This window comes from Carcharhinus amblyrhynchos, chromosome 7 (genome assembly GCF_965287045.1).
Source record: "Carcharhinus amblyrhynchos chromosome 7, sCarAmb.v2.hapA, whole genome shotgun sequence".
Taxonomy (NCBI): Eukaryota; Metazoa; Chordata; class Chondrichthyes; order Carcharhiniformes; family Carcharhinidae; genus Carcharhinus; species Carcharhinus amblyrhynchos.
This window is the reverse complement of record NC_137330.1, coordinates 9,433,725-9,447,672: the sequence shown is the minus strand read 5'-3', so window position 1 is coordinate 9,447,672 and position 13,948 is coordinate 9,433,725. Positions and strand designations below refer to the sequence as shown.

Below are 13,948 nucleotides of genomic sequence, written 5' to 3'. Positions count from 1 at the left end.
GTGGAGGCTGCCTCGCTAAATATTTTTAAGACGCGGGTTGATGGGTTTTTGATAGGAGAGGGGATTAAGGGTTATGGGGAGAGGGCGGGAAAGTGGAACTGAGCAGCGACAGATCAGCCATGATGTTATTGAATGGCGGGGCAGGCTCGAAGGGCTGGCCTACTCCTGCTCCTGTTTCTTATATGTTCTTATATTTCTTATAAAGTACCTAACAGGCATTGAAGTACTTATGGAGTGTTGTAGTATAGGAAATATGTCAATCAATTTGTGCACAACGAGGTCCCTGTTTTACAGTTATTGATTGAGAGTTAATTATTGGGTAGGAAACCAGGGAGACCATCCTTGCAGTTTGAAATGGACCATGGAATCTTTTCCACTGCGCAGCAGATGGGGCCTTGGAGTTTGCACCTTGTGTCTGCGTGGGTTTCCTCTGGGTGCTCTGGTTTCCTCCCACACTCCAAAGATGTTCAGGTTATCAGCCATGCTAAATTGCTCCTAAGTGTCAGGGGGATTAGATAGGGTAAATATGTGGGGTTACAGGGATAGGGCCTGGGTGGGATTGTTGGCGGTGCAGGCTCAATGGGCCAAATGGCCTCCTTCTGCACTATCGTGATTCTATGATGTTCTTCCTGATGTGTGGTGCCCACAACTAAAGGCTAAGTGGGGAAAAACCAGAATATTGTGAAATATTAGAGGGAGAAAAGCTCTGCTGATACATGTATTAGGATCCAGTTAGGGACTGTTAACATTTAAATAGAAATCTGAGCAACATTTTTGACCAATACATCACAAGACTTCACTTCTTTAACAACACACACTTAATTGTTTATAAAAGAATTAAACAATCAAGCGCTATTAATTTAACAATATGATTTATAGTTGCATGTAATGCAAAGTTCCCCCAAGAATTCCCTTGTAACGATACATCAATCTTTTTAAAAAATAAAGATTTTTCAATTTTTATAAAAATAATTCTCAATGGTATAATACAGGAAGATTATTTTCAAACACATACATGTACGAAGAGACAGAAGAAAAATAGCAATATAGTTGGTTCAGATTATTCATTATATCCTGTGCCTTCCATCATGCAAGTAATGAAATGATATATTGAAAGATGGGGGGAACAGAATGTAGCCACAATTGGCTTAACTCTATTTAGTGGTGCACAACCAAGGTCACAGTATAATGGTAGGAGTACAATAGACAATGCAGAGCCCAGAACTTTAAGATAAGAGTCCAGCTATACTTTATGGAATGTGTCTGATTTAGCTTTGAATCGTAGAATCTCTACAGTGCAGAAGGAGCCATTCGGTCCTTCGAGTCTGCACCAACCATGATCCCACCCAGGCCCTCTCTCTGAAACTCTATGTATTTGCCCTGACATAAAGGGGCAATTTAGCATAACCAATCCACCTAACCCCCACATATTTGGAGTGTAGGAGGAAACTGGAGTACCTGGAGGAAACCCACGCAGACCTGAGAGGAGGGGCGAGCAATGTGCAAACTCTACACAGATAGTTGCCCGAGGCCAGAATTGAATCAGGGTCCCTGGCGTTGTGAGGCAGCAATACCACCTACTGTGTCACCATGTCGCTCTTGAAGTAAACAAGTCAAAAATTCCATTGGCATACATTCCAAAAATGATTTTATGCCGATTCTGAATTTAAGGGGACTTGGAGCTAATCCACGAGCAAAGGATATTCTTCTATGCTGCAAATGTTAGGATCTTGTACAGCCTTTTCTTATTCACAACACTGACTTTTTTTGTCTGGGAGACCCAGTATCAGATGCAAGGGATCAAATTCTAAGGCTGAATCAAAGATCAGCTCAAACTGGATAAGGGTGTTTAAGCTATTGGCTTTAATCATGACACTGGACCAGAAACAATGCAGGTAATCCCCCATGTTCGCCTTGCACATCTGGCCCAACAAGGATATAGCGGGGTCAAACCTGTGCCACAAGCTTGGAATAATATGTAGACAGTACAATGTCTCAAGTTGAGTTTCTTTTGTTACAAATTGAAGTTTTATTAGCACGGTCCCAGAATCATTCCTTGTCAACATTTACTGTGAGGCGTCTCTCCCAAGATCTAGAGCAAAGAGTGTCATAAAATGTACTAATTGTCTGGGCTCTGCAGATGGCAGGATTTTTTCTACCAAGAAAATTTTACTATAACGAAGAAGAGTTGCCTTATTAAGGATAAAGTCCCTAAGCTGCAAGTATCTAAAGGGAATGTTTTGGAATGTCAAACTATTGACATAGCTGCCCAGAGGGTAACAGGGTGGCACCATCAAACACATCATCTAGTTTACAGAAATCTCTGTCACTCCACTTATTGAAACACTGGTCCACAAAACCTGGTGGGAAATCCACTTTACCTTGAATGGGAGAAAAAGCGCAAGTTAAATTAGATCTCCACTCCAACTCACGGGCCTTCCTCCAAGTCTCCAGTGTAAATGACAAGATTATCACGCTTATCTAACATCATCTTAAGAAGCAAAAGTGACTGCAAAGAGTACAAGGTCTGGTCAGCTTCAATGTCAAGAGATATGGAGGAAGGATTTCCCTTAGCCCATTCACGTATAAATCTTAATATTTGGCATTCCTAGCCCTCCTTTAGAACCTGGCGACTGCAGCTTAACTAATTTTAAACAAGGCTTCTTCTTGTTCTAAATAAAAGAACTGAGCATCCCATTAATTTCAGGATCTTGGCAGTCCACAGGATAGGTAGTATTTCCACAGGATAAAATAGCCTAGGTGACACATTCATCTCAATCAAAGGCATCCTACCCAACCAGGAAATCAGTAAAGATGACCAACGCTATAAGTCCCACTTAACAGAGGCCAATAATGAAGGAAAGTTTGCTTTATGTAACTGACGAAAATCAGGGGTAATACAAATACCTTAACAAGTAAACTCTGATGAGGATCGTATGAAGGGAAAACACGGAGGGAGGGGGTCTATCCTTTTAACTTGCTCAAGGGCGTAACCTCTGATTTTGTGACATTAATGTTATAACCTGAAGAAAGAATAAGTCTAGCTACCACATCAATAATAGCAGGAACAGACACATTCGGCTTAGAAACGACCAGCAGCGCATCACAGGCATAAAGTAAACTTTTATGCTGCTTACCTCCACTAGACAATCTGGAAACTTGAGGGTCACATTTAGAGCAAACAAGGAACATTCCAACATCCCTGCCTAGCTCCTTTCAAGACCAAAATTCTCAGATCTATAACCATTTGTAAGGACTGCCACCTTTGAGTTCCTATAGTGCTGAATCCTCTTCAAGAACTCACCTCCTACTCCAAATTTATACCACATAGAGAATAAGTAATCCATTCCACCCTATTGCAAGCTTTTTTGTCATCCAAAGAGATCACTAACCCATTTAAAGCATTCTTTTGGAAGACTTGGATAATAATCAGCAATCTCCTAACATTATTGCATGAGTTTTGACCCTTAATAAATCCAGTCTCCAGCTATATCACCAAAACCTTTGGCAATTTCAAATCAATATTCAATAAAGAAATGGGTCTGTAGAAGTATATTGCTCAGGATTTTTGCCTGATTTCAAGATTAAGGAAACATTTGCCTCCCAAAATCCAAGACTATGATAGCAGACCCAGCTCAAATGAATGATTATACATACCAGTTAGTTGATCTAATAACAAGTATTTGAATTTGTTGTGGAATTCACACCCAAAACCATCAGGCCTGTTTGCCTTACCAGGCTGAAGCTCCTTTATAGCAGGGACCACTAACTCATCAGAGATCAGAGCATTCAAAGCTGCTCTCAGGTCTTGCGAGAGAAGAGAAGAAAAAAATGCTGCACAGGTACCAGAGCGCTCTCAGCATGGTCTGATTTATATAAAGTGGCATAAGCATTTTTAAAAGCTTTTAATATCTTCTGTGCTTTTTTTCCCCCTTAGAATCTACTACCAAAACAATAGTCCTAGAGTCTGATTTCTTCCTGGTAAGAAAAACCACATATCTAATCAGTTCACTCAAATTCATACGATCTCTGCTTACCAAACTTTAAACTCTTTTCTCAGTACACTGGGTCAACAAGAGTCCAAACTATACTAATTTCCTTCAACTTTGCGAGACAAGGATTCTTACCACACTCCTCTCTAGTTCAGCTAGTCGGATTTCCAATTGCACTCTGGCTTTATCAACTTATGCCTATTTTTGGTTAAAAATTAGTTAACCAAATGTCTAGTAAAGGGCTTGCAGGAGTCAAAGGATGGGGGGGCCTCGCATCAAAAAAAATTAGAGTAAAAAGCAGCTAATTTGGCCTTGAACGATCAGGTGAATTTATGGTCTGTAAGTAGAGATGCATCCAATCTTTTGGACTTGGACTGAGAGTGGGCTCCCTTAAGAAATTCTAAAAAGACTGGAGCGTGGTCAGAGATCACAATACTACCTTTATTATAAAAGGCAACCAATTACAGAATCAACTTTGGCACAAAGAATTAGTCAGCCCAAATGTGAGACATGATGGGCTGAAAAACATAATTGGGATGCAGAGTTCTCAGCACATCCAAATAATCCACCTCTTCACAAGCCATAGCCAATGCCCTAGCTTGCTGCGTAGGAGGGTTCCTTGTGACCGGGAGTTGTCAATTAGCAGGTTATGATAGCAATTAAAATTGTCAGCAATAAAGGAATGATGAGAGGCCACTTCAGCAAAGCCCATAAAGACCTTAGTGATAAAGTCCAGGGAATAATTAGGCAGACAATGGACATATATTATTGACACATCCCTCCATACAACAGCCCCTTAAGTATATACTTACATTTTTTGTCTTTCATGCATAAAGAAGCAAAAAACCTCTGTCACACACAGTCCTTCTTGAGTTTTGAGTTTGAGGTGTTTTGTCTCATCCAGATGAATTTCTTGTAACAAAGTAATGTCAACACTCTTTGAGAAAAGACAAAACCTTTGCTCTTTTAATCAGTTGGTGAATTCCCCATGCATTCCAGGAGCAAATGTTTAAAGTAGCTACTGCCATTTCTTCTTTAACTACAAAACATGGTATAAACACAGTTTGTTGTCAAGGATTTTCATGCCACAATTGGGTGTGCACCGAAAGGTGCTTTCCTCATCCCTAACCACCTTGCAGGCACCAATGATACAATGTCTTTTCCAGAAGATGTACATTTATGTAGTCTGTACCTTAACAGATTTTATAACCCAAAACAAGTAGAATACAAAAATCCATGAGCCCATAGGTTCTGTGGGGGGGTTGGGGAGGGGGGATGCGTTTCATCACTGGTATGAAATTACAGGGGATGAGGATAAATGGTTGTCCTTGGATTGGTTTCTTTATAGGCCCTGTTTTTGATGAGAACTTTCCACTCGCCTGACAAAGGAACAGTGTTAGGAAAGTTTGTGGGTTTACTATCAAATAAACTTGTTGGACTTTAACCTGTTATGAGACTTTTTACTGTGTTTACCCCAGTCCAATGCCGGCATCTTCACATGTCCTTGGATTTACCAGGATAATGTGTGATAATTGGTTAAAGAGGTGTGAATTGTCCTCAGCCAGGACAGTTAGTGAGATTTTGCAAGCGTAAGCAAGTTGTGGGGGTTACAGGTAGTGTGATATGAATCCAAGATCCTGGTTGAGGCCGTCCTCGTTTGCGAAACTTGGTTATCAGTTTCCGTTCGGCAATTCTGTGTTGTGTGTTGTGAAGGCTGCCTTGGAGAATGCTTACCTGAAGATCAGAGGCTGAATGCCCTTGGCTGCTGAAGTGTTCCCTGACAGGAAGGGAACACTCCTGCCTGGTGATTGTTGAGCGGTGTCCATTCGTCTGTTGTCATAGTGACTGCATGGTCTTGCCAATGTACCATGTTTCAGGACATCCTTTCCTACAATGTATCAGGTAGACAATGTTAGCTGAGTCACAAGACTATGTACCATGTACCTGGTGGATGGTGTTCTCACGTGAGATGATGGCATCTGTGTCAATGATCCAGCACGTCTTGCAGAGGTTGCTTTGATTGGGTTGTGTGGTGTCGTGGTCACTGTTCTGAAGGTTGGGTAGTTTGCTGCGTACAATGGTCTGTTTGAGGTTGCGCGGTTGTTTGAAGACAATGGGGCTGTGGGGATGGTCTTGGTGAGATGTTCGTCTTCGTCGGTGAGATGTTCGTCTTCGTCGCTGACATGTTGAAGGCTCCAGAGAAGATGTCACAGCTTCTCCACTCAGAAATACTGGATAACGAAGAAATCATGTAACAGGATCAGAGATGAAATTGCAAGAGATACATTCAAGGATTAACAAAGAACTGCAGAATTTGGCTGAACAAGAAAATTGGAGGAAATTCACCTCAGAGCTCAGTTACTGGATTGCTGTCATTGGTATCAAAAAAGCAAAACAGGTTCAACATAAGGATGTAAAGTATTGTGTTGTACAGTCCAGGAATAGCAAAATGCAACCCCAAACCATTGCCTTTCATGGATTCTAAAAAAGCTAAACCTTAGCAGGGTTGTCGAATATCCTAATAGACCATTCATGGGTAACCCTCAGAACAGCAGGATAATGCAGGGCACACTGGATTCCAAAACCCTTCAAATGTTTTCTACCTTCATTGAAGCCTTTGTGCTTTTGCTGCACAGCTGCCAAGAAGTCCTTGAAGAACGAGACCTTTGCTCCATCATAGAACCAAGTTCTACCATGGCTGGCGGCATCCAGAACTCTGACAGTCCCTGAAATTATGAAAATTCACGAAATTGGATGTTGGATGTCCCTGGGCCTCAGGGTAGAATACGATGTGCCCCTTTGAGCATGATCCTTCCTGCCATCATGTCGAGGTTAAGAAAATGTAGTAGGAAGGTTTTAAAAACTTTGAAGTGGAACTTCCCCTCAGCACCTTCTGGAAAACTGATCACATGGATATTCTTTCTCTTGCCCCCTTTTTCCAGATCCATTAGGATATCTGACATACCATACAGCTGATTCTCAAAGGATTGCAACAAAGACTCAACCAAAGAAGCAGCATTTCAACATTGAGGATTCTATGTTCCATCTCATTGAACCAGTTGCTAGTATTCTGCAGTTCATCCAAGTGAGCTTTAATGTTCTATGTCAAAGCACTGAGTTTGTTATCTGTAACTTTGGTAATGTTTGCAGTCATTTCCTGAAATGTTTTTGAGAGCGCCAGTTCCCTTTCCTGCTGCGTAACCTGGTTGTCATGCTGAGGGCCCAACTCTGCCCTGGATGCCTCTGACTGCCCCTTCTTACCGAGGATTTTCTTGACACTCCTCGGCATTTTGTCATCAAAAATGTTCCAAGGGCATAGCAGGGAGTATTGACTGCAGGATAAGGCAATTACAAACTATGCATTAGGATGAAAGGAAGAATTTTTTAAATGACCAGCTCGCGGAAACATGGCCATTCCTGGGCTCACATCATGTGGCCCCCTCCCCCACCTCGACACATTGAACGTAACATTATTTACATCTATGGGAACCACTTAAGTATGCTACAGTGCTGTGGAGAATTCTCCTCAGTTTCATGTATTCTCCGAGGTAACATTTAAACTTACCGTCTGTTAGCTGCATCCTTTATTCAGGTTACCTTTCAATACTTCCAAGTTAATCAGCTTGTTGCTTTCTTTGATGCAAAACTCTGTGGAGGACCACTGCATATTCTTCCAACTGAGGTTATTCATGAAAGCATGCCTTCTCAACCTTGCCCCTTGCCTGAGGTGTGGTGACCCTCAGATTAAATCACTACCAGTCAGCTCTCCCTCTCAAAGGGCAGAGCAGCCTATAGTCTCCTGGGACTATGGTGAATTTACTTTTTTAATCATCACAGTCCTCAACTTTTCATTCTGCTTAGCTCTGATAACCTGGGACTCCCTTGTCAATTAAGAATCTATCTACTCCTTCCTTAAAGACATTCAATGACACTGTCTCCATCACCCTCTGGGGAAGAGAGTTCCAAAGATGCATGACTCAGTGGAAAAAATGCTGTCTTGATTGTGTTAAATGGACAATCTCTTATTTTTAAATTCTGTTCCCTAGTTCTAATAATTTGGGTCTAACTGCAAAAATTAAACATCCCTCTAAACTGCACTTCTTGTAAGCGTTGCAGACATCACGCTTCCAGTTCTCAAACTCCATCTGCAGTTTTATGATGTTGCATTTCTAACTCTTAATCTCTTAAGTCAACATGGCCATGACCCTTTAAGTGTATTAGACTCCAAGCTTCTTTAGTTGCATTTTCTGCAGCGAACGCTTCCTAAAACTAAAAGTAATGCATTAAAACTTATGGAATATGAATTAAATATTGACAACACCTTGCATAATATTAGTTGTCCAAGAACACAGACCTGATTTCTTCAAAGTAAGATGGTCTATTATAAGTAATAAGGCGCAAATGCTTTATTGTTTGGCAAAAGTGCCTTATTGCTTTTGTTAATGACGATTGTACTAAGGTAAGTAGTCTCACATTTTGGCACATTTCACCGAAGAGTAACCAAATCACTTTTGCTTTTTCCTGCCACAGGTCCTGTACATCAGATGCCGCTAAATGCAAGTGCAATTGACTTCTTTCAGCTCTTTGTCCCTGATAATGTTATACGGAATATGGTTGTTCAAACAAACATGTATGCCAAAAAGTACCAAGAAAGATTTGGTTGTGATGAAGGTTGGAGTGATGTTAGTCTTCCAGAGATGAAAACCTTCTTGGGATATATGATCTCCACTAGCATTCACCACTGTGAATCTGTCCTCAGCATATGGAGTGGTGGATTTTATAGCAACAAGAGCATTGCACTGATGATGACACAAGCCAGGTTTGAAAAGATCCTGAAGTACTTCCATATTGTAGCATTTCGTTCCAGTCAGACAACACATGGACTCTATAAAATTCAACCTTTTTTGGATTGCCTACAGATGACATTTGATACTGCATTCAAGCCTTCTCAAACCCAGGTATTGGCATCCATAGCACTGTAAGCTATGTAATTTTGCATGATTAACCCCTTCTGATTGAATTTCCAGAATATTGCCTAATGAGATTGAAGTAAGTAGAATTTATCTGAGATTTAAACTTGAACTGATCAATGCTGTGTGCTTTGTGCATTGTCTCTTGTGCCCCAGTTGAAATTGTATGGTGTAAATTGTTTGAAAGAATTGCCTTTTTTCTGTGGCACTGTATGTTGTAACATTTTTTGTGCCATGAAAATGTACTTAGCACGGGATGAATCCTAGCAACCCACCCCACATCCTTTTGTTGGCTCGCTGCTGGGATTCAGCAGATGGCGAGTTCTAAATCTGGCTAGAATTGTCAGAAGATGATTTGCGCAATGAAAGGAATATTGATTGGATTGGTGGGGTAGAGAGGGGCAATATTGCAGCTGTTGGTCATACAGAGCAGAATTCTCCCCAAAAAATTCTAAGTGTTGAATTCATGTGAAAATTGGAGTAATTAAGAATCTATCTACTCCTTCCTTAAAAACATTCAATGACACTGTCTCCATCACCCGCTGGGTTTTTTCAGTGGGAGTTCGGACCAGAATCTCCCACACTCTGCAATGCAGAAGCCACCAGCGTGAATATCATTAAATTTCAGAGGGCGGAGCCTGTCCCCACTGACAAGGCCGAAATTCAGCACGCTGAGTGGGCCACTGCGTGTAGCCAATCTGTCAGTGCTGAGATTGACACATGCTTAGTGACCCCGTACTGATGGCCTCCCAATTGCTGGCCAGCTCAATCACAGGGCAGCCCTGTGAGCCCAGCAATGTCAGTTCTCCACCCACCCCTGGCCTGCTAATCATGTTTAAATTGTATTAAGATGACCATGTCTCTGCACCCTCCCTGCAGATGCTGCCAACAATCTGTGCTGGGAGATGGTAGTGGGGCAAGAATGCTTGTGCGAGCCCCATTATTTGGCTGATGGGAGAATCTCCCAGCCCCTTGTGCTAAAAAATGAAAAAATTGAAGCGACAGTCTTTGGCTCTTCAGTAGAACATAAGAACATAAGAAATAGGAGCAGGCGTAGGCCATCTAGCCCTTCAAGCCTGCCCCGCCATGCAATAAGATCTTGGTTGATCTGAGGTGGATCAGTTCCACTTTCCCGCCTTCTCCCCATAACCCTTAATTTCCTTGTCTATCAGAAATCTATCTACCCACGACTTAAATATATTCAACGAGGTAGCCTCCACCACTTCAACGGGCAGAGAATTCTAGAGATTCACTACCCTTTGAGTGAAGAAGTTCCTCCTCAACTCCATTTGAAACTGCCCCCCCCCCTCTTTATTTTGAGGCTGTGCCCTCTAGTTCTGGTTGAGTAAGCGTCCAGAATGAAATTCTGTACAATATTGCTTATGGGGAAATCATACTAAAGGAGAAATCTTAAAAAAAAGGAACATTTTAGACTGTGGTTTCAAGACTTTATTTGCATTTGCATCTGCACGTTTCAATCTTGTGTGAAATACAGCAAGGGAGTTGAGTTAAAAACAGCAGCACTTTGCCCTTATAGTGGCAGAAATTAAATCGGGGGATTACATTAGTGTGGTGTGTGTGTGTGTGTTTGGGGGGGGTGGATGGGTTGGTTGGGACAACCACCACTCGCAGCAGTTAATGCTACAAACAAATAAACTAAATAGAAATCACATGCATTGCTCAACAATCCATTCATGTTCAAAAAGTATGGTAACTATCCCTCCACATCCAGGGCTGCTACTCAGGGATCACCAACAGCCCCTCAACTCCCATGCATGTGCAATACCTGCCTCCTCCTTATCATCCAAACCTCCAAGCATCTTTCCAGATGCCTCAGTGATTTATGTGTACCTTTTTCAATTCGCTACAATACATTTGCTGCTCATGATGCTGATGCCTCAACATTGGGGAGCCCAAACACGGGTTGGGTGTCCACTTTGCAGAACACTCCATTCAATTCACAAGTGTGACCCTGAAGCTGTAGTTGGGTGTTACTTTAATTCTTTGCCCCACACTCACTGTAACCTCTCTTTCCTTGGCCTTGTATATTGTTCTGGCCTTTTACACTGTTCCAGTAGTTCAAGGAACAGCCGCTCATCTCTTAGTTAGTCACTGTCAAGCATTGTTTGGAATTTAAACCAGGCAGCTTAACTTTGGTCAAGATATTGCCATGAGGAATCAATCAGCAAACTGCTGTCATTTATTGTGTTTAGGTGAAACAGGTGCACTTTGTGTACATGTAGTTTGTGTCTACAAAGGGCATGATTGAGTATTAAATGTGTAGCTCCAGTTCATATAAATTGCCACATTGCAAGCCCAACTGACCATCTTAAATTGGTTGTCAAAGGAATTCTTGGAACACTGAGGATTACTTCGCAAATGTTGCCCAATCACGGAGTCGCATATAATGTTGAACAGTGTACTTTGAATTTTGCAAACATGGTCTGGCTGGGTATGATCTTTAATTTTGCCTGTTGCAAACAGTGGAAGTGACGTGCTGTTTCTTGCCCCATTACTGACTTCTTGCAATATCATCCCTTTTGTCATTTAATCTGTCTTGCCTTGCACCCTTTTGCTGACCTTCCCTTTTATTCACCCCTTCCTTCCTATGCTTCCACCCTCACACCACAACCAAATTTTCCCTGTTGCCTGTAACTGCTTCGAAGCTGTTATACTGCCACTTTTTTCCAGTATTGCTGAAAGGTTATTGACTTGAAATGTTAACTTTGCTTTTCTCTCCACAGATGCAGTCTAATCTGAGTGTTGCAAGCATTTTTAACTTTTATTTCAGATTTCTTGCGTTGAATGTTTGATCATTTGCTTTTGTCATGAATTGGGATAGTGCACATTTGGATTAATGCCATTCTGCTGGACTATACATTTTTTAAATATATTTTGGCATGTGAAGCAGACATTGCCTAGATTACACTTTGCAGAACATGTTAAGAGCCACTATATTAAAAATATCCTGCAACTTACCTTTCTCCCCAAGCTCTTTACTCAGCTGAAGGGAAGGAACATCTTTGCTAGGTGAATAGTGGAACATTTTCATAGAATCCCTACTGTGTAGAAGAGGCCATTTGTCCCATTGAATCTGCACTTTCTGTCAGAGTATTTTACCCATGCCCCCTCCCCCGCCCTACCCTGTAACCTCACATATTTACCATGACTAATCCATTTATTCTATATGCCTAATCAAGCAACCCTCTATGGAGACACTTAAAGATTAGCATAACTAAGGAAGCATCCCTGGCCCCACAAACCAATCAAACACCCATTGTTCAAACCATGGAGATTCTCGACCATTAATAAACCCATCAGACAGAAACGATGAACATGCTTAAAAACATCGAAACAGGATGGTCAGAGTCGAATACTGCAGACAAACCATTAGCATTTGAATTGTACAATGTATCAAGTTCAGGTATAACTGTAGTCCGTTGCAGTGGGACTTGAGTGCTTTCGGGACAGTTCGGTTTGTATGTCCTGACTGCACCTCCGTCGACGTAAAAATAAAGCTGTACCGCTGTCGAACCTGACCCTGAGTCCATAGTGGTCGTGTTCACCCACTCATGCTAACTACGCAAACTCAATTTAAAGATAATGATTGGAATGTGAGTCTTTACAGGTAATCAAGTCTTAAAGGTACAGATAATGTGAGTGGAGAGAGGGTTAAGCACAGGCTAAAGCATGCCATATGCTTTCTTCTTCACCTTTTCCACCTGTGCCGCCATCTTTAAGGATCTGTGGACCTGTACTCCCAGATCTCCATGTCTGTGCTCCTGATGGTTCTGCCATTTATTTTATAGCTCCCATCTGAATTGGATCTACCAAAATGCATCACCACATATTTGTCCAGATTAAATTCCATCTGCTATCTTTCCAACAATTTTCCAGCCTATCAATATCCTGTGTGTTCTCTGACAATCTTAATCACTATCCACAACTCCAGCAATCAATCTGCAAACTTGCTAATCAGGCCAACTACATTTTCTTCCAAGTCATTTATGTACATTACAACAACAGCGGTCCTAGCACTGATTCCTGCGGAACACCGCTAGTTACAGACCTCCATTCAGAAAAACACATTTCCACTGCTACCCTCTATTTTCTATGGCCAAACCAGTTCTGAATCCATCTAGCAAGTTCATCCTCGATCCTGTGTGATTTAACCTTTTGCACCAACCTGCCATGAAGGACCTTGTCAAATGCTTTACTAAAGTCCAAGTAGACAACATCCATGACCCTTCCCTCGTCAATTATTTTTGTCACCTCCTCAAAAAACTCAATCAAATTAGGGAGACGTGACCTTCCTCATACAAAACCATGCTATCTGTCGCTAATAAGACCATTCTGTACCGAATGCATGTGGATCCTATCCCTAAGAATTTTCTCCAACTATTTCACTATCACTGTCAAGCTCACTAGCCTATAATAACCCAGGTTATTGCTGCTATCCTTTTTAAATAACAGGACAACAATGGCTATCCTCCAATCCTCTGGGGGTCTCACTTGTGGCCAATCAGGAAACAAAGATTTCTGTTAGAGGCCCAGCAATTTCCTCTTGTTTCCCTCAGTAATCTGGGATAGATGTCATCTGGTCCTGGGGATTTGTCTACCTTGATGCTTTTTGATACACCTAACACTTCCTCCCTCATAATGATGACTTGCTGTAGAGGGTTTACATACCCCTCCAAGACACCATCAATCAACGTGTCCCTCTCCTTTGTGAATACCAATGCAAAATACTCATTAAGAATCTCACCCACTTCCTTTGGTTCTACACATAATATACCTTCTTTGTCCTTTCTCTAGCTACCCTCTTGTTCCTAACGTATCTTTAAAATGCTTTGGGATTCTCCTTAATCCTGCCTGCCAAGGACATTTTGTGACACTTTTTTGCTCTCCTATCTCTCCATTTGCGTTCTTTTCTACTTTCCTGTATTCTTCAAGTGCTTCATCTGTTTTTAGTTGCCTAAATCTTAT

At 41.6% G+C, this 13,948-nt stretch overlaps 1 protein-coding gene across 1 annotated transcript in view; it reads left to right on the top strand.

The window, feature by feature from the left end:
- The window catches only part of pgbd5 (piggyBac transposable element derived 5), a 70,020-nt gene that overhangs the window by 12,158 nt on the left and 43,914 nt on the right, over positions 1–13,948 (top strand). The window contains exon 2 of the mRNA XM_080191922.1: positions 8,523–8,950. Coding sequence (XP_080048048.1) covers positions 8,523–8,950 — 428 coding nt within the window. The remainder of the gene's footprint in view (positions 1–8,522; positions 8,951–13,948) is intronic.